This window comes from Oncorhynchus clarkii, chromosome 5, assembly GCF_045791955.1.
Source record: "Oncorhynchus clarkii lewisi isolate Uvic-CL-2024 chromosome 5, UVic_Ocla_1.0, whole genome shotgun sequence".
NCBI lineage: Eukaryota > Metazoa > Chordata > Actinopteri > Salmoniformes > Salmonidae > Oncorhynchus > Oncorhynchus clarkii.
The window spans coordinates 22,220,009-22,241,402 of record NC_092151.1 but is presented as its reverse complement, the minus strand read 5'-3'; the positions used below and the strand labels follow the sequence as shown (position 1 = coordinate 22,241,402).

Below are 21,394 nucleotides of genomic sequence, written 5' to 3'. Positions count from 1 at the left end.
ATCTCTTTCAATAATGACAGGAATGGAAGAGGTCTTCATTCCAGTGAGATTGCTAAGGCGAACACCGCCATTTTAAGTTTTGCCCAACCTAGACACGGTCTCAATGAGGATTGCTGAGCTGACTACACTGACTGTGCTAGTGTCACACTCCACTAAGCTGGCAGGGTGGCTAACAGCCTTCTGCCTGGCCTGCTCCCTATCTCATTGTGGAGCGAGAGGAGTTAGAGCCCTGTCTATGTTGGTAGATAAGATGAGAGCACCCCTCCAGCTAGGATGGAGTTTGTCACTCCTCAGCAGGCCAGGCTTGGTCCTGTTTGTGGGTGAGTCCCAGAAAGAGGGCCAATTATCTACAAATTCTATATTTTGGGAGAGGCAGAAAACAGTTTTCAACCAGCGATTGAGTTGTGAGACTCTGTTGTAGAGCTCATCACTCCCCCGAACTGGGAGGGGTTCAGAGACAATTACTGGATGCCGACACATCTTTCTAGCTGATTTACACGCTGAACCTATGTTGTGCTTGGTGACCTCTGACTTTTTCATCCTAACATCGTTGGTGCCGACGTGGATAACAATATCCCTATACTCTCTACACTCACCGGTTTTAGCCTTAGCCAGCACCATCTTCAGATTAGCCTTAACGTTGGTAGCCCTGCCCCCTGGTAAACAGTGCATGATCGCTGGATGATTCGTTTTAAGTCTAATACTGCGGGTAATGGAGTCGCCAATGACTAGGGTTTTCAATTTGTCAGAGCTAATGGTGGGAAGCTTCGGCGTCGCAGACCCCGTAACGGGAGGAGTAGAGACCAGAGAAGGCTCGGTCTCTGACCCCGTAACGGGAGGAGTAGAGACCAGAGAAGGCTCGGCCTCTGACCCCGTAACGGGAGGAGTAGAGACCAGAGAAGGCTCGGCCTCTGACCCCGTAACGGGAGGAGGAGAGACCAGAGAAGGCTCGGCCTCTGACCCCGTAACGGGAGGAGTAGAGACCAGAGAAGTCTCTGACCCCGTAACGGGAGGAGTAGAGACCAGAGAAGGCTCGGCCTCTGACCCCATAACGGGAGGAGGAGAGACCAGAGAAGGCTCGGCCTCTGACCCCATAACGGGAGGAGGAGAGACCAGAGAAGGCTCGGCCTCTGACCCCGTAACGGGAGGAGGAGAGACCAGAGAAGCCTCGGCCTCTGACCCCGTAACGGGAGGAGAGACCAGAGAAGGCTCGGCCTCTGACCCCGTAACGGGAGGAGAGACCAGAGAAGGCTCGGCCTCTGACCCCGTAACGGGAGGAGTAGAGACCAGAGAAGGCTCGGCCTCTGACCCCCTAACGGGAGGAGTAGAGTCCAGAGAATGCTCAGCCTCTGACTACGACTTGCTGCTTAATGGGGAGAACTGGTTGAACGATTCTGTCGGCTGAATGAGCGACACCAGTTGAGCATTCCTACAGCATTTCCCTACAGAAGCCATGAGAAAGTTGTCCGGCTGCGCTGACTGTGCGAGGGGATTTATACTAACGTTACCATCTGTACTTACTGGTAGCACAGACGCTGTTTCATCCTTTCCTGTACTTAAATGACCCTTGCCTAACGATTGCGTCTGAATCTGGGCTTGCAGCACGGCTATCCTCGCCATAAGGTGATCGCTCTCCTGTATGTTATGAGTACAGCGACCGCAATTAGAAGGCATAATGTTAATGTAACTACTTAGCATCGGCTGGTGGTGGTCGTGTAGAGCCATGTCCAGATAAAGCGTCCGGGGTGAAAAAAGTTGAGCGAGGGAAAAATATAAAACGGTAATTAAAAAGTAAAAAACGTAAAATTGTCAGGTAGCAAAGAAACGTTCATCAATCAAAGTTCACAGACAGACATACAAGTTCTCACAAGAATAGTAAACCAACTAAAATTCACAGAAGTGAGGACATTTTGCCGGTCCTCACTTGTAAAATGTCTGTTTAAGGCTTAGGTGTAAGTTTAGGTTTAAATATATTTTGAATGGGAATCAATTGTTTGTCACCTAAAAGGTAAGACATGCCTGTGTGTGCCGTTTTGTGATTCCTATCTCTGTGATTCTCCAGGTCTTAGAATAACTGGTAAATATGATGGATAAATACGTTTACTCAGGCCATTTACCACTGAAAAAAATGGTCAAGGTTGCTGGCTGTGTAAGTGGGAGTTTCCTCTCTCGCATGAGCACGCTTTTCCCGCGTGAGCACACTTTTCCCACGTGAGCACACTTTTCCCGCGTGAGCACACTTTTCCCGCGTGAGCACACTTTTCCCACGTGAGCACACTTTTCCCACGTGAGCACACTTTTCCCGCGTGAGCAGACTTTTCCCGCGTGAGCACACTTTTCCCGCGTGAGCACTTTTCTCACGTGAGCACACATTTCCTCCATAATGTCTGGCATACTCATGCTGAGAGGGAACAGCTGGCTCTGGTCTACTTATTGTCCCCTCCCGCTCGCCCCGATCAGGGGTGCCAGCGGCAGGAGTTTTCTCTGTGGTGGAAGGCAGACTCGCACGCACACACACACTCTCGCTCTCTCTCTCACTGGCAACTTCACCCCACAACACCCTCCACCCCAAACTAAGGTCTCACACTTCTTTCCCTCCCTCCCTCCCTAACCCCCCTCCTCACCCATCCTCCCCCACATTACATAGAGCACCAAAGAGATTTATGTTGCTGGAGGAAAACTCAGACCAGATATTCTTGTGTTTTTCTTTCTGTTTTTATTGGTTTGGCAGAGAGACAGACTGGGGAGCTGTGATAGTCAGATGATGACGCAACAACACAAGTCTCAACAGTTTCTCTCCAGCACTGTGGCTGGTGTTGTAGGAATAACTGACCTGCCTTGGTGTTGCAGGAATAGGAGTCCTTCCTGAAACAAGACACTAAAAGGAAGACACTAATAGGAATACTTGTGTGTATCGTTGACCAAATTGTCCAAGTCTTTCTTAGCTAGATCATGCAGTCCGTGTGTAACCGTGGCCTGTGTAGGTGTCCGTCCCATCAATACATTTCAAGGGTCCAAGAAGACATACATTGGTCATTTCAATTGACAGTACATTCTGTAAGCTTTACGGACATCATGATTCCATGCTAAACTAAGGCCATGTCTGTGAGTAGTTTACTTGACTGAGTAGTGGTTCCCTTGTAGAGTTACTCACACCTGGTTTAAGCTGGAGCTGGTAGAAGTTACCTCTAACTGCGGGTCTGGTATACGATACGATATTATTTTATCCTTCTCGTGGTTCAGGTTATGATTTGGGGTTGGGTAATGTGATACTAGATCTGTAGTTAGGGGCAACTTCTACCTGGCGTTTTATGGTACAACAGAAGATTAGCACCAGGAAGGCTGGTCTTTAGGTGTTGTCCTCATCACACCAGTATTCAAAGCAAGAGTGACACTAATTTAAAACACAGCCTGAACAGAGCTGAGGACCACCATTCTCAGATCATCATCATCATCATCACTATGTACAGTATATACACACTTATTTACAATACACACATACTGGTGTCAGGGTAGCTGGTACTGGCGCACATTAGAAATAACAACATACAGAACACAGACAGACAGCACCTCTGGTGGCGGAGAGAGGAAATACATTGAAACACAGGTTTGTGAAAAGCTTGGCACTGTAGATTTCTCCCACATGAACAATAACAACAATACAGGGTCAAAGGTCAGAGAGTCCGTCTTAGTGGTAAACAACATGGGGGCTTCCGTTTGATTGACAGCTGGAACCCAGAGTGGAGAAGAGGGGGGTGGGACTTGACATTCCTCTCCTTCTCCCCTCCTGGTCCATCTCAGAGCAGGCAGATTAGGCTCTTGCCTTCCTCGATCTCCTCCTGCACCTTGTCTGAGGACGTGGCGATCTCGGCCTGGGCTGAGAACACAGCGCAGATGAAGGTGAGCACGGTGCCTCCCATGGCTGTGTAGAAGGCCCAGCCCATGGTACACAGCCCTGCCTGGTAGGGAGCTGCATCCTGACCACAGTACAGCTGCACCTTGTCTGAACCCCAGCCTGCAGGGTACAGCATCAGACCCAGGATCAGAAACAGACCTGGACCAGAGAGAGGGGAGAGAAAGGCACTGTTAGTTCATAATAGACCTACACGCAGCAAACATATCAACGGTTATAATGTGTCACTGATTGAATTGTGTGTTTGAAAGGTAGCTTCAAAAAATAGTGGAATAATGACAACAGCACATTGTCTAAAGTCAATCCACAGAACATTCTCCGGTATCAAAACATTGTTTCAAGAATACGTTAGCGTTCTAAATTTCCCGTTGGTCAAAAATACTATACTGGCTAAAAAATATTATACTCTCTTTTCAAATGGGACTCTCCTTTGCTCCATTCCAATAATACACCTGGCAAGAGTCAAGTCTCTTGACGCAAAAAAATCTTTCCCCAAACATGTCCCCATGTCACGACCCTCAGGTTACAGCACAATGCAACCCTGGGGTTATGGCACAATACAACCCTGGGGTTACGGCACAATACAACCCTACTGTCAGCTCTGAATCCCTGGGGGTATCGCACAATGTGTGACCTAGGAATACAGCAGGTCAACAACAGGAAAGGGTAGCCAGGGGGGTTTCCTCAGTCACTGAACTAACCGACTAATCCTGTGTCTCAGCTTCCTGTGTCTCAGCTTCCTGTGTCTCAACTTCCTGTGTCTCTCTCTGCTGAAGGATGGAACCACTTCCAACAGCCCTGCACTGGGAAACCCCCCTGGCTACCCTTTCCACTTCTAACACCACACTGATTATGTTCCAACAGCCCTGCACTGTACAATATTCCACTTGTAACAGCAAATGGATTCTGTTACAACAGCCTTGTACAACACCAGAACCTATAGGACAGCCTAATAGAGGTCTGCTCAGGAGGAGCAAGAGAAACCTTCACCCAATCCCTAATATGACCTAGTAAAGTAGAGACAATGCATGTAGTCTGTGTTCAATATCACCGTATCCTTGTACAGGCCCATGGTACTTCTTTCACCATCACCATACTCAAGAATGACCTTACAGGAAAAGGCAGTGAGTCTGTTTCTAGTTCAGGCTTTGACACACACCAGGAGACGCTCTAGAACTACAATATTAGAAGTCTACTACTAGACGACTGGGAGCTCCGTTAGTGAAACTACAATAGCAATACTGGAAGTCCACTAGAGTCTAGACTGGGAGCTCTGGAACTACAATAGTAATACTGGAAGTCCACTAGAGTCTAGACTGGGAGCTCTGGAACTACAATAGCAATACTGGAAGTCCAATAGAGTCTAGACTGGGAGCTCTGGAACTACAATAGCAATACTGGAAGTCCACTAGAGTCTAGACTGTGAGCTCTGGAACTACAATATGCCTACAGGCACATATTACGAGAGAGCGAGGGAGAGACAGACAGAGAGAGACAGACAGACAGAGACGAATAGAGAGAGACAGACAGACAGAGAGACAGACAGACAGACAGAGAGACAGAGACAGACAGAGACAGACAGATAGATTGTTGTTTGTTGTTTATTATTGTTTATTTCACTTTTGTTTATTATCTACTTCACTTGCTTTGGAAATGTTAACATAGGTTTCACATGCCAATAAGGCCTGAAATTGATTTTGAAATTGAATAGAAATTGAATAGAAATTGAATTGAGAGAGAGGGAGGGAGATACAGAGAGAGAGAAAGAAACAGAGACAGAGCTCCTGCACCTCTACACTAGACCAGCACACTAACCCTCCTTCCCTCCATCTGCTCACTTGCTCCTTCAGGAGATGAAAAACAAAAGTGCAATGCCGACACCAGCTTTCTCCCTCTCTGTCTCTCCCTCAGAGCAGACCAATATTGTATTAAACACGGAAATGAAAAGTAGGTCATACATTCTTTCCACATGTTGCTGCCAGAGCAGCTCTGGTGATGGACTGGAGGTATGGTTTCAATTCTACAACCCCCCCAATACACACACACACACACACACACACACCCCTCTAAAGACATCCCCCTACCCAATGGACCCCTAACCTAATACCCCAGTCCACTTCAACTGAGTATCCTGCATCCTCTTTGAATATGAACTACTTTCCTCCTTCTGCAACCTGGCCTGTCTATTAACCATTCGCCTCCAACTGTCTCCGTAGTCTCCTCTCTTTCTGTACTCGCTTCCTCTACATCTCTAGGTGGGGTAGCCCTGCATTCTCTCTCTACCCCGCCCGTACCCCTCCTCTCCCTGACCCAGGTTCCCAGAACATCTGACTATCCACCTCCACTCAGTTTCAGGACGCCAGCCGTATGTCACACGCCACTACTTCACAGGGGAGGCAATTGAACCTATTTTTATAATTTTTTATCAAAACATTTTTTGGCCAGCAATGCCTTCTGGAGCATGTGAACTTTTATGTGCCTTAATAACAAACTTGTACTCCATGTGTAAATATAAATCAAATGGGTAAATTACGAGCTGGTTTAGTCACGGAAATATACATGAACCTTCCTGCAGCCTTAGACCGCTGCGCCATTCAGGAGGCCCTGAAAAAGTGTACTTTAATCTGGAGTTTTTCCTTATTGTAGTCTACTACTTTTAGTCTTGAAATCTTTGGTTGTTTACTACACTCCTCACTCTGTTTAGCACAAGACCTCACATGGGAATCCTTAAAGAGATGGGCGGGGCTAAGGCTTAAGAGGGTGTGAACGATACTGAATGGGTGTAGACAAAGAAGAGCTCTCCAGTAGGTGTACCAAGACATTAAAAGGCAATTTTCTCAAAAGTGGGATTACAAATCTATCAACTTTCAAAGCAGAATTACTTTCTCATTGTTCCTCAACTGCAGCATTTCATTTTCTCTACTTTTATCCAATGTAAAAAACACCATTTCAAATTTTGCTAGATATGACCGAATCCAGGTGGTGGCTCACATGTTAGAGTGTGATGGAAAAAGAGAGGAGGGAGAGAGAGGAGGAGGTGTCTCACTGGAAACATCCAAACTGATATGATTGTCAGGTAGGACCGTAAGCCAAGAGAGTCTCGGTCTGGGTCTCCTGGCTTCTAAAGACACTCTCATCAACAACTAAACTGACTTTACTCATCCGCTGCTCCTCTGAACCAATCAGGTGTGTTAGAGCAGGGCTGGGGAAAAAGTCTGCATACCCAGTATTTCTGCAGGAGGGTTGGCCACCTCTGCACTATAGAGTTAAGAGAATGGTTTCAACAGTTAGAGAGTGGGTGAGACAGAGAGGACATGTTGTTTCTATGGGAATCCTGGGGGAGGTTTGTGCTTCTTTCTGTTTGGCTTCACTGTCCCACAGAGGACTGTAGTGTAATAGAAGAACAGGGAATAATATAATAATCCTGATTTCTTCCACACAGTCATTCTGTTCTGGTACTGTTCTGTTGGTAGGAAGTCCTACAAGCCTGATTCAGGATTACAGTAATATGTACCGTGACCATGGATTGGACTTTCCATTCATATCTATCAGCCTTACCTACACCGCACTTCCTTTTACCAGACTCTCCCTCTCTCTCACTCTTTCTCTTACTCACTGATTCTCTCTTTCTATGCCTTTAATTCTTATACATCCACACTACGGTTGTAAACACTCTCTCTCTCGCCATATCTCTCACCCACATACCTCTATTGTCAACACTGGTTGTGATTGACCAACATCTCAGACCTTTGTTTTGGTAATCAGATGAATTTCCAGTCACACCCGTCCCGACCCTATACTGTACTTCTGCTCTCTCTGTTTGCTCAACAATAGTAACATCCAGGCCTAGACTATTCACCATGATCAGACTGGTCCAATACAGTCATGATCATCTGTCAATCAGACCTGTAACAGTTATAGTCACGCTGTATCATTATTGCATCTGTTTACTGGATCACTGTCACATTCCCATCTGCCATCAACCCACAGCTAGAGCCCAGGTCAAAGGCCATCTGTGTGACAGTCCTATAACTCATCATGGCTAAATTTGGCTCATCGTCTGGTTGGCTGGCTGGCTGGTTGGTTGGAGCTAGGAGGGAGAGTTTATGGCCACAATGAAAGGATATTATGACACTCCCAGCTGTAGACAGTTTAACTACCTGCTGTTTCTTACTCTTCTCGTCTGTGTTTCTGAAAAAAACCCTGCCTCGGTCTGGCCTTAAACACTTGGCTAGTTATATTGCATATCCAATTGATTTCTATTAGAGATAAAGCCTTCCCAATATGACATCAGTGTGTATAAATGTGTTTAATAGAATCAGGACCACTCTGATGACTCCAGTGAGATGACGTGACCACCGCTGGCTACAGAAACACAATCTCTCCCTCTGAGGTAAAGTATTTCCCAAAACATCTGCCACCTGATCCCAGTTACGGTCACATTACGGGAACATTACGGTCGGCACACTTAGTGGAAATGTTGATTGGAGGAACATCAAACTGGCAGAAAGGAGAGAGGAAGAGAGGGAGAGAGAGAGAGGTGGAGAGAGGAAGAGAGGGAGAGAGAGAGAGGTGGAGAGAGATGATAAAGTCATATAGGGATTAGAGGTCGACCGATTATGATTTTTCAACGCCGATACCGATTATTGGAGGACCAAAACAGCCGATACCGATTAATCGGACAATTTTTTATTTATTTATTTGTAATAATGACAATTACAACAATACTGAATGAACACTTATTTTAACTTAATATAATACATCAATAAAATAAATTTAGCCTCAAATAAATAATGAAACATGTTCAATTTGGTTTAAATAACACAAAAGTGTTGGAGAAGAAAGTCATATGTGCCAATATGCAATACAGTGGGGCAAAAAAGTATTTAGTCAGCCACCAATTGTGCAAGTTCTCCCACTTAAAAGATGAGAGAGGCCTGTAATTTTCATCATAGGTACACTTCAACTATGACAGACAAAACGAGAAAAAAAATCCAGAAAATCACATTGTAGGTTTTTTTATGAATTCACTAGGTTGTGCAATTCTTACACTAGGTCCCCCCGTGTGGTTCTGGGATTTTTGCTCACCGTTCTTGTGATCATTTTGACCCCAAGGGGTGAGCGAGACATGATGTCCCAAATGTGCTCAATTGGATTCAGGTCTGGGGAACGGGCGGGCCAGTCCATAGCATCAATGCCTTCCTCTTGCAGGAACTGCTGACACACTCCAGCCACATGAGGTCTAGCATTGTCTTGTATTAGGAGGAACCCAGGGCCAACCGCACCAGCATATGGTCTCACAAGGGGTCTGAGGATCTCATCTCGGTACCTAATGGCAGTCAGGCTACCTCTGGCGAGCACATGGAGGGCTGTGCGGCCCCCCAAAGAAATGCCACCCCACACCATGACTGACCCACCGCCAAACCGGTCATGCTGGAGGATGTTGCAGGCAGCAGAACGTTCTCCACGGCGTCCAGACTCTGTCACGTCTGTCACATGTGCTCAGTGTGAACCTGCTTTCATCTGTGAAGAACACAGGGTGCCAGTGGCGAATTTGCCAATCTTGGTGTTCTCTGGAAAATGCCAAACATCCTGCACGGTGTTGGGCTGTAAGCACAACCCCCACCTGTGGACGTCGGGTCCTCATACCACCCTCATGGAGTCTCTTTCTGACCGTTTGAGCAGACACATGCACATTTGTGGCCTGCCGGAGGTAATTTTGCAGGGCTCTGGCAGTGCTCCTCCTGCTCCTCCTTGCACAAAGGCGGAGGTAGCGGTCCTGCTGCTGAGTTGTTGCCCTCCTACGGTCTCCTCCACGTCTCCTGATGTACTGGCCTGTCTCCTGGTAGCTCCTCCATGCTCTGGACACTACGCTGACAGACACAGCAAACCTTCTTGCCACAGCTCGCATTGATGTGCCATCCTGGATGAGCTGCACTACCTGAGCCACTTGTGTGGGTTGTAGACTCCGTCTCATGCTACCACTAGAGTGAAAGCGGTCAAAAGTGACCAAAACATCAGCCAGGAAGCATAGGAACTGAGAAGTGGTCTGTGGTCACCACCTGCAGAACCACTCCTTTATTGGGGGTGTCTTGCTAATTGCCTATAATTTCCACCTGTTGTCTATTCCATTTGCACAACAGCATGTGACATTTATTGTCAATCAGTGTTGCTTCCTAAGTGGACAGTTTGATTTCACAGAAGTGTGATTGACTTGGAGTTACATTGAGTTGTTTAAGTGTTCTCTTTTTTAGCAGTGTATATACCCTACCTTTCATAATATTTCCCCTAATGTTATTAGCCTACATCCTCTTTCTCTCTCTATTGTTGCATCATTCCTTCCTCGCTTTCAACTGTTAAATGAAATAAGTTTCGTTGTCCTTATCTTCATCATTCTAATGACACCTTGAATAGTACTAGAATTAGATGCAGAAGGCTTTCTCTTCTTTTCACAAAGATTGAATGGTTATGGGTCTGAATAAATCACTGCTATAGCCTACCACCGCCGCGCGAGCGTTCGCTCTTCTTTCAAACCACCCATGAGTTCTATTGGCTGCTGTATTTAACATTCATCAAACAAGAGCTTGCGTCCCTCTTTGAATAGTCTATTGGTATAAAAAATAATGTCCAGCAAGCTATTGTAGTCCAGCTTTTCCTGCATGGGACTCCAAGATCTAAGAGTGTTTTTTGAGGAGAGAAGCCAGCTGAGCACATAGAAATGATGCATAACCCATCACTAATTAGCTAACTATATGGCTAATACTGCACTAAATATATTACCTGAAAGAGGTAGGCTAGAAAATCTACATATCAATCTAGAACAGGATTATCTACTTTGGATGCAACTTGAACGGATTTGATGGAGAGACAAAGACTGCGAGAGAGTGCTCGCGCGTGCTCTGATTGAAAGCAATAATATTCAAGTGATAGGCTGTTTTAAAACTCTGCTGCTGCAATTTAAAAACGAACATCTTTACAATAAAAAAGTAAGGTGTCCTCCGAAAGCCACATGGAGATTAGACGTGCATTCAGTCTTTATATTACTGTAGCATAGACTATGCTGCCTTACCTGTCATAAGACAAAAAGTTACCATGATAAGATGATAGGTCTACGTGCATTGTGAACTGCACTCCATACTGGGATGCGCTGTCTGTCCCCAGCCTGACCATTGAATATTCACCATGCAGAGGCAGTTGAGAAGCCAGATTAGACATGACATATAATGGAACACTTCCATTTCACGCCATGCTGTTCATAGTTTATTTTATTTGACTGGTTTCTCGCAGTTATATATCCCGAGAAAAGGGAGTGGTTTTGGGTGGTAAATCTCAGTAACCTGGTTCCCGCCATTCAACCCTAGGCTGAGGGCATTAAAGAAACATCCCCCTGCTATTTCTGGTTTCCCCTAGGCCCCTTTCCTCTTCCTTATTCTCATCCCCTTCCTCCCGGCAACCCACAGACCCTTAACGAGCAGTTCTGCTCTTTTTTTATCTGTTATTTTACCAGGTAAGTTGACTGAGAACACGTTCTCATTTGCAGCAACAACTTGGGGAATAGTTACAGGGGGGAGGAGGGGGATGAATGAGCCAATTGTCAACTGGGGATTATTAGGTGACCGTGATGGTTTGAGGGCCAGATTGGGAATTTAGCCAGGACACCGGGGTTAACACCCCTACTCTTACGATAAGTGCCATGGGATCTTTAAAGACCTCAGAGAGTCAGGAAACCTGTTTAACGTCCCATCCGAAAGACAACACCCTACACAGGGCAGTGTCCCCAATCACTGCCCTGGGGGATTGGGATATATTTTTTTTAGATCAGAGGAAAGAGTGCCTCCTACTGGCCCTCCAACACCACATCCAGCAGCATCTGGTCTCCCATCCAGGAACTGACCAGGACCAACCCTGCTTAGCTTCAGAAGCAAGCCAACAGTGGTATGCAGGGTGGTATGCAGGGTGGTATGCTGCTGGCTCTTCTAATCAGTCCAGTTGTGGACGTCCTCTGACTACGTTCAATAACAACACAATAAAAATGGACCGTATTTGACACGTTCACTAGGTCTGGATATGCTTTACATTGTGGTAACTGTCCAACAGTGTAGCAATCACTAGATTCTAACTTTAACGACTAATTTGAAAACGTGCGATCTCTTACAGTAGATCAGTGTCTGTAGGGCAACTCGTTTCTGACTACTCCTGATAGAGTCTAGAGAACTAGTACAGGGAGGAGAGAAGAGAGGGATGAGAGCTCAGAGACATTCAGGCGGAATAACTTCCCTCTCTCCAATGACCACCTCCTGCCTCCCATAATTCACCACAGCATGTCAAAGCGGCTTGAGAGTCATACACAGATACACACGCATGCGGACACACCACACAGGTCACATAACATCATCCCCAGCTGACCCAAGAGGACAAATATTTGGGCCCTTGTTGCTGATGGCAACGACCTCAGAGGGAGGTACAAGGCTGCCGTGGTTCCCTGACCCTTGATCAATAGGGTTAATGCTCACCTCAAACACACAGAGAGTGTGTATGTATGTGTGTGTATGTATGTGTGTGTGTATGTATGTGTGTGTGTGTGTGTGTGTGTGTGTGTGTGTGTGTGTGTGTGTGTACACGTGCATGTGTTCGTGTGTGGTCAGTGGGGTCTGATTGCTCTTGTTAGTGAATGCTTAAACTCTGAAGAGGTGGACAGTAGCACTAAAGGTTAGCTGGATGGTGTTGAATGTTGGCTGTTCAGACAGAACACAACCCTCTCCATTCCAGGGGTTTAACAGTCAGTCAACTGTATCTAACTACTGAACAGCACAGACAAAACTACAACCAATCAACAGGCAATACAATACTGCAAGCAGCAACACTACAACAAGAGGGTCTGTGGATTTCCTGCATGAGTTAAAGTCAGCACTGTACCTACATGTCAATAACTCAATGTGAAAGTTAGTGTGCAACTCTGCTGTGTATATGTGTGTGTGTGTGTGTGTATGTGTGTGTGTGTGTGTGTGTGTGTGTGTATGTGTGTGTGTGTGTGTGTGTGTGTGTGTGTGTGTGTGTGTGTGTGTGTGTGTGTGTGTGTGTATGTGTGTGTGTGTGTGTCTACATGTGCGTGTATCCCTCTATTAGTCTCACCTGCGATGGCCTGCAGCAGTCCACACACGTTGAAGATGCTCTTCTTCATGATGCTCTGGAAGCACATGGTGAAGACAGAGATGAAGGCCACGGCACACAGCAGCAGGATGCCCGCCGCCAGGAAGATGGCCGCCGCCTGCCAGAACCCGCTGGCGATCTCCCCAAAGTGCACGGCGTACGGCCCACACAGCACACCGCGCCGCAAGTGGGGCAGCTTGATGCAGCGGCCGTAGATGCCCAGGGTGGGCCGGTAGGCCTCGCCAGCCGCTGTGGCACCGTGAGGGCCGAAGACGGCGTCCGGAGTCCGGGGGAAGCCCACCAGCCAATCGGTGCTCATGAAGGCGATGAGCTCTCCGAAGGCGACCACGATGCTGAGTAGAGTCCACAGCATGGAGCGACAGGTCACGATCACGTGGCACATGGTGATGATGATGTTTGAAGTGGTTCTGAAGTGTTCCTGGTGATGTCTTTTCCCGCCCAGTGGTTACACAGGTGGGGTCAAAGGTGAAGGTTCAAGTCCTCAGGGTCTTCAGGAAGAGGGGAAAGGGTGAAGGATGGGGTCCTGTTGTGACGGAGGTGTGAGAGAGGGTAAACAGTTCCAGTGCAGGGAAAGGAGGGAGGAGAAGGAGGGAGGGAGAGGTTGTTTGGAGGCAGGGTCTGAGGTCAATGATTGAAAGTCTCTCTCTCTCAATCTCTCTTTCTTATCTCCCCCTGCTGTTGTTCCTCTTCCTTCTTTCTGGTTTGTCTCCCTATCTTTCTTTCCGATTCCTCCTGCAATGTCTTACTCACCCGCTTTCAGTTTCTCTTCCAGCCGGAGTGTCTGTTGTTCACACACTCTCTCTCTCTTTCGTCTTTATCTCGCTCTCTCGTTCTCTCTCTTCTGGCCTCTACATCGTAGTGAAGGAGTGTCTCCAAGGCCAGCCAGCTGGCTTCTCACCAACTACACACCTTGAGACAGAGGGGGGGGGAGAAAGAGAGCAGGGAGGGCGGAGAAGGGAACAGAAGGTGAGTGTGTGATCATTATTTATGGCAGTTGAAAGGGCAGACCATGGTAGAACGCTCGGTTACATGATGTACTTCTTTTTTATTTAACTCTTATTTTAGCAGGTAAGTTGACTGAGAACACATTCTCATTTACAGCAATGACCTGGGGAATAGTTACAGGGAAGAGGAAGGGGGATGAATGAGCCAATTGGAAGCTAAGGATGATGGTATGATGGCCAGATTGGGAATTTAGCCAGGACACCGGGGTTAACACCCTACTCTTGCAATAAGTGCCATGGAATCTTTAGCGACAACAGAGAGTCAGAACACCCATTTAATGTCCCATCCGAAAGACGGATTAGCAGTGTTGGAATCAAACGTTTCAGAAGCAGTGTTTTCCCCTCCCAACTCAGGCAACATTTAACTTTAATCAGCAAAGAAACTTGGTCATTGACCAACACAGCAGTTTAAAATAACCAACCATACACTAACAGTAAGTGGCATAGCACAGCCATGGTAAATGGGAGTAATAGTGGATGAAACGTACAGGGAGAACCTTATGACAACAGGGCTGCAGACAGGGAGAGGGTTTGTCTAAAACGAACCAACAACCTCTTGTTTACATAAAGCCAGGCCTGGAGAGGAAGAGAGGGATGGGAGAGGAGGGAGAGAGAGAGAGGGCAGTCCTGGTCAGCCAGCCTGGAGGAGCCTGACTCCTCTGCTCTGCTCTCTGTTTTGGTTTCCCCTGCAGAGCTCCCTGACTGACAGGGTCAGCTCCTCCCCTTTCCCCTTCCCAGGGGAGTGTGTGTGTGTGTGTGTGTGTGTGTGTGTGTGTGTGTGTGTGTGTGTGTGTGTGTGTGTGTGTGAGAGAGAGAGAGAGAGAGAGTGAGAGGAGTTACTCTGGGTCCAATACTGGTGTCTGTGTAGTGTCGGTCCCAGAGGAAGCAGGGTGAGATGTGGAGGGGAGAAGGAGAGAGATGTGGAAAGAGGGAATGAGGGATCCTTTGACAAACAGACACAGACAGAGGGAAAAACAAACAATCTCAGATGAAATAGCCCACGCCACTGATGTAGGGCTGATAGCTCTGTGGTGGTTGGACAGCCAGGCTGCTAACACATAACTGACCTAGGGTCAGCCTGGCCGAGATAACCCTGCTATTTCATAAACACCACCACTACAGAACTCACAGAACCCCAGTGTCACCATCACATCACAGCTATTTCACGAACACTACTGTCCTATTTCACGAACATACCTTCTAAAGAAAGATAACCCCAGTGACAAGAACATGTCATTAACACCATCAGTACTGGGGGAGAAGGAACCACATCCATCTCAAAACAACTCTGTCTGTCGCTTGCTGGAGAGTTGAATAGATAACCTTCTGACGATCTGACTGTCTCCATCTAACAACACACCATTCACTATCATCACTATCACTAGAAGGCTGTGGGATAACAACCCATGACATCATTTCACAACTCGGCTACCCCACACACTAGACAATACAGAAATCTGACCCTCAGGGCTTGGTTTCACAACATGGCCTTCTAAACTAATAAACAATAAATACTGTGAAACGCCAGGGCTCGGAGAGATAACCCATGGCAAGAACATCAATTTTAAAAGATTTTAGCTACAGGAGGAAATCATATACCCAATCCCAAGGGCTTTACTTCAAAAGGCCTTTCACAAACATTTGTCTTCTTTATCTAACCCTCAGTTTACCTGAAAACACATTTAATTTAATTGATAACTTGGCACAAAGACGCTCTACCACGGCATTAATGTAATAAAACATGGCAAGGCAACGGAGATCTTGCTACAGAACATTAATGCAGCAGTAAATTACTGCAATGTAAAAGCTGCTAGGTTTTAAACCACAAGCTGTATTAAACAGCATAACCAGGCGACGGTTGATGAGATCATCGACTAGGCAGTCACTTGTTGATGACTTCATTCTCAGGTCAGGCTGAGGTCTCTCAGTGGGCCTCTAGATCTGAATGAAGTATCTGGGTCTACAGGAATGTTTCTACCATTCCCTCCCTCTCTCTATCCCTTTCTCCGTCTCTCTCTTTCCATCTCCCTATCTCGTTCTTTCTATCACACATACCTAGAGGGACGTAAAATCTTCTGTATTAAAATTATCTATCTGGATCCTGTATCTTGGAGTCGTAAACACAGTCCTCAGTGTGCTGAAACACAGTCCTCAGTGTGCTGAAACACAGTCCTCAGTGTGCTAAAACACAGTCCTCAGTGTGCTGAAACACAGTCTTGATTGTACTGAAACACAGTCCTGAGTGTGCTGAAACACAGTCCTGAGTGTGCTGAAACACAGTCCTGAGTGTGCTGAAACACAGTCTTGATTGTGCTGAAACACAGTCCTGAGTGTGCTGAAATACAGTCCTGAGTGTGCTGAAACACAGTCCTGAGTGTGCTGAAACACAGTCCTGAGTGTGCTGAAATAGTCCTCAGTGTGCTGAAACACAGTCCTCAGTGTGCTGAAACACAGTCCTGAGTGTGCTGAAACACAGTCCTCAGTGTGCTGAAACACAGTCCTCGGTGTGCTGAAACACAGTCCTCAGTGTGCTGAAATAGTCCTCAGTGTGCTGAAACAGTCCTGAGTGTGCTGAAACACAGTCCTCAGTGTGCTGAAACACAGTCCTGAGTGTGCTGAAATAGTCCTAAGTGTGCTGAAACACAGTCCTGAGTGTGCTGAAACACAGTCCTGAGTGTGCTGAAACACAGTCCTGAGTGTGCTGAAACACAGTCCTGAGTGTGCTGAAACACAGTCCTGAGTGTGCTGAAACACAGTCCTCAGTGTGCTGAAACACAGTCCTCAGTGTGCTGAAACACAGTCCTGAGTGTGCTGAAACACAGTCCTCAGTGTGCTGAAACACAGTCCTCAGTGTGCTGAAACACAGTCCTCAGTGTGCTGAAACACAGTCCTCAGTGTGCTGAAACACAGTCCTCAGTGTGCTGAAACACAGGTTCCATCTTCTCAGCAGGCTCACTTGAACTAGTGTTGCGTTTTCCATCTAACATTTCCAGTCATGAGTTCAGACTCATGAGCACAGCGGTGAATAGTTAAACTGTGTCTGGTATTGTGGATCATTGTGACTGGAGAGATGGGCACACACTCACACAATTTTTCCATTTATTCTCTGAACCACCACCCTCCCTTTCTCCTATTCAACCTCCCTTCCCAGCTCATGGGAATCCCTAAGCCTGGACAGTGTGTGGAGTCTGGTTGGGAGGGAGGGAGGGGTGGTATGGGAAAGTCTAGGCTAGAGGGACATGGGGCCAGTCTTCCAGTCTGGGGAGCTAGGCGAGGAGCGAGGAGCGCCTGGAGCAGCCTGGAGTAGAGTAGGGGGCCAGTGGTGACCTGTGCCGCCAAAAATCTGAACCTCCTGGGGGTCGTTCCTGTCACTTGGCACCCGGGCACCACGGAGAGGGATAATAGTTAAAGTCGACTCTGCTATGAGGTCACACTCCCTTCTAGGAGGGATCAGTGTGTGTGTGTGTGTGTGTGTATGTGTGTGTTTAATTAAGTATGTGTGTGTGTGATAGGGAGATGATACAGTGACAGCATTACTGAAACCTTGACCTCGGTTATCCTGTTGAAATATCAACAAACCCTAGCTTTCCTCCCTTGTTTCTTTCCCTCTCTTTCCCCTCTCCCCTTGTTCCCTCTTCCCCCTCTCCTCTTTTTCCCCTCTCCTCTTTTTCCCTCTCCCCCCTCTTCCCCCTCTCCTCTTTTTCCCTCTTCCCCCTCTCCTCTCTTCCCCCTCTCCTCTGTTCCCCCTCTCCTCTTTCCCCTCTCCTCTCTTCCCCCTCTCCTCTTTTTCCCTCTTCCCCCTCTCCTCTTTCCCCTCTTTCCCCTCTCCTCTCTTTCCCCTCTCCTCTCTTCCCCCTCTCCTCTCTTTCCCCTCTCCTCTTTTTCCCTCTTCCCCCTCTCATCTTTTCCCCCTCTTCCCCCTCTCCCCCCTCTCCTCTCTTTCCCTCTTCCCCCTCTCCTCTCTTTCCCCTCTCCTCTTGTTCCCTCTTCCCCCTCTAATCTCTTTCCACTCTCATCTTTTTCCCTCTTCACCCTCTCCTCTCTTTCCCCTCTCCCCTCTTTCCCCTCTCCTCTTTTTCCCTCTTCTCCCTCTCCTCTCTTTCCCCTCTCCTCTCTTTCCCCTCTTCCCCCTCTCCTCTCCTCTCTTTCCCCTCTCCTCTTTTTCCCTCTTCCCCCTCTCCTCTCTTCCCCCTCTCCTCTTTCCCCGCTCCTCCTTTTCCCTCTTCCCCCTCTCCTCTCTTTCCCCTCTCCTCTTTTTCCCTCTTCCCCCTCTCCTCTCTTTCCTCTCTTTCCCCTCTCCTCTCTTTCCCCTCTCCTCTTTTCCCCTCTTCCCCCTCTCATCTTTTCCCCCTCTTCCCCCTCATCTTTTCCCCCTCTTCCCCCTCTCCTCTCTTTCCCTCTTCCCCCTCTCCTCTCCTCTTTCCCCTCTTCCCCCTCTCCTCTCTTTCCCCTCTCATCTTTTTCCCTCTTCCCCCTCTCCTCTCTTTCCCCTCTCCTCTTTTTCCCTCTTCCCCCTCTCCTCTCTTTCCCCTCTCATATTTTTCCCTCTTCACCCTCTCCTCTCTTTCCCCTCTTTCCCCTCTACTCTCTTTCCCCTCTCCCCTCTTTCCCCTCTCCTCTTTTTCCCCTCTTCCCCCTCTCCTCTCTTCCCCCTCTCCTCTCTTTCCCCTCTACCCCCTCTCCTCTCTTTCCCCTCTCCTCTTTTTCCCTCTTCCCCCTCTCCTCTCTTTCCCCTCTCCTCTCTTCCCCTCTCCTCTCTTTCCCCTCTCCCCCTCTCCTATCTTTCCCCTCTCCTCTTTTTCCCTCTTCCCCCTCTCCTCTCTTTCCCCTCTCCTCTTTTCCCCTCTTCCCCCTCTCCTCTCTTTCCCCTCTTCCCCCTCTCCTCTCTTTCCCCTCTCCTCTTTTCCCCTCTTCCCCCTCTCCTCTCTTTCCCCTCTTCCCCCTCTCCTCTCTTTCCCCTCTCCTCCTTTTCCCTCTTCCCCCTGTCCTCTCTATCCCCTCTCCTCTTTTTCCCTCTTCCCCCTCTTCTCTCTTTCCCCTCTTCCCCCTCTCCTCTCTTTCCCCTCTTCCCCCTCTCCTCTCTTTCCCCTCTCCTCTTTTTCCCCCTTCCCCCTCTCATATTTTTCCCCTCTTCCCCCTCTCCTCTCTTTCCCCTCTCTTTTTCCCTCTCCCCCCTCTCCTCTCTTTCCCCTCTCCTCTTTTTCCCCTCTTCCCCCTCTCCTCTCTTTCCCCTCATCTTTTTCCCTCTTCCCCCTCCCCTCTCTTCCCCCTCTTCCCCCTCTCTTTCCCCTCTCCTCTCTTTTCCCTCTTCCCCCTCTCCCCTCTTCCCCCTCTCCTCTCCTCTCTTTCCCCTCTTCCCCCTCTCCTCTCCTCTCTTTCCCCTCTCCTCTCCTCTCTTTCCCCTCTTCCCCCTTTCCTCTCCTCTCTTTCCCCTCTTCCCCCTCTCCTCTCTTTCCCCTCTTCTCTCCTCTCTTTCCTCTCTTTCCTCTCTTCCCCCTCTCCTCTCTTTCCCATCTCTTTCCCCGCTCTATCCTTCCACCAGACAGAATGACATAGATCTGTGGGCGGCTAGCGATTGTGTGTGAATGCGTGTTTGTGTGGTGTGTGTCCAAGTCTAGTGAGGTCATAAAAACAGGCACAGACAGCCGTCCCTGTGGTGTAGGATAGGATCAGAATAACTTTTATGAAACACAAATATCTGTATTAACTAAACACACAGATGTCAACTGGACCATTGAAGAACAGCCAAGCTTATGGCTCAGTCACTGTCTTGATGCAGAACAACTTTTCAAGTAACTTCTTCAACTTTGGGACTCCCACCCACCCATGATGTTCTGTAGATCCTTGTAGATGACTTCTGACACCAGTGATATTTCACAGACTCCAGTTCAAACACCACTAGAGGAAAAGCTCTGGCTCAGAGTCACTTTCTGGTCAGTTGCAGAGACTAATGTATGTGAGAGTGAGAGTGAGATTGAAAACACTTAGAAAGCAGAAACAATCTAAAGCAGCTGGAGGAAGGAGCACAGAGCCGGGTCAACTGACCACTTTTATGTTTAGGCCACTTGGCCTTTGACCCCAACAGGCAGGGGTGCCTGATTGCAGAATTTGCGTGTGTTTGCTGGAGAGAAAGAGAGAGAGAGAGAGAGAGAGAGAGAGAGAGAGAGAGAGAGAGAGAGAGAGAGAGAGAGAGAGAGAGAGAGAGAGAGAGAGAGAGAGAGAGAGAGAGACAAGGAGACAGACTGGTCAAGGGGAGTATCTGTAACTAAGGTAAAGCTTGCTTACAGTCAATAAATTTGCTAGTGTATGATAAGATTGTGTATACTTTGTTCTGAGGTAATATTAGGACATGGCCTACTTCATTATTCCCCCTAGAGATAGAACACTAAACAGGCAGAGCTTCAAGTGGTTTGTTACCATGAGCAGAACTTTCCCAGCACTCTGTGAAGCACAGCAGACCAGACCATAAACGTGTTAGGCTATGACTGGATTTATGATGTCTATCTCACACACACACACACACACACACACACACACACACACACACACACACACACACACACACACACACACACACACACACACACACACACACACACACACACACACACACACACACACACACACACACACACACACACACACACACACACACACACAAATAAGAGTGAACCAGTGACCATAGACTTAAAAACCCTAGGGTGTGTCTGTGTGCGAGTGTGTGTACACATTACCACCCCCATTAGTTCACAAACACTTTGCTCCACTTCATCTGCACTACAAGGTACACCAAGATGTCTGAGTCACACAGTGATATGCAGTCTCAACAGCAGGTCCCTCAGCACACTAACATTGACCGGAAATATGGAAATACAACGGCTACGGTAAACGTCGGAGACGAGGTGGTTAGTGGCGGGTGGTACATGGTGGTCTCTCAATCTCTCTCTTCCTCTCTCTCCCACTCACTGGGGGCAACTGCAGGTCAAACACCCATATATACTGAGGCTATGGAGGAATGCCTATACTGTACAGTTAGATCTACACATCAGGTTTTCATTAAGAAGAACCAAATCAAGTCATTCGTCCATCCACTCGGGGCAGGCAGGGGAACAAATGTATGGACGTTTCTAGACGTTCCGCTAACTAACTTTCAAAGTCTTCACTTTTGAAACCTGCCCTGAAAACCACTTTCAGTTGCTATCCTATTTATGGCAAAGCAACTTCAGAAACATATGCAGAGTTTAATTCCAAAACGCTATATCATCAGAAATGATTGCTTATTGGTACCTTCATGTGTGTGTGTAAA

The 21,394-nt window shown here is 47.6% G+C and overlaps 1 protein-coding gene across 2 annotated transcripts in view; it reads right to left on the bottom strand.

The window, feature by feature from the left end:
• Positions 1–2,701: 2,701 nt before the first annotated feature.
• LOC139409899 (LHFPL tetraspan subfamily member 2a) overlaps positions 2,702–21,394 on the bottom strand; it is a 59,061-nt gene continuing 40,368 nt past the window's right edge. For both annotated transcript variants that reach the window (XM_071155304.1, XM_071155305.1), the window contains 2 exons: positions 13,046–13,993; positions 2,702–4,054 (listed from right to left, as the gene is read on the bottom strand). In XM_071155304.1, the coding sequence (XP_071011405.1) occupies positions 3,798–4,054; positions 13,046–13,466 (678 nt within the window). In that variant the 5' untranslated portion in view covers positions 13,467–13,993 and the 3' untranslated portion in view covers positions 2,702–3,797. The remainder of the gene's footprint in view (positions 4,055–13,045; positions 13,994–21,394) is intronic.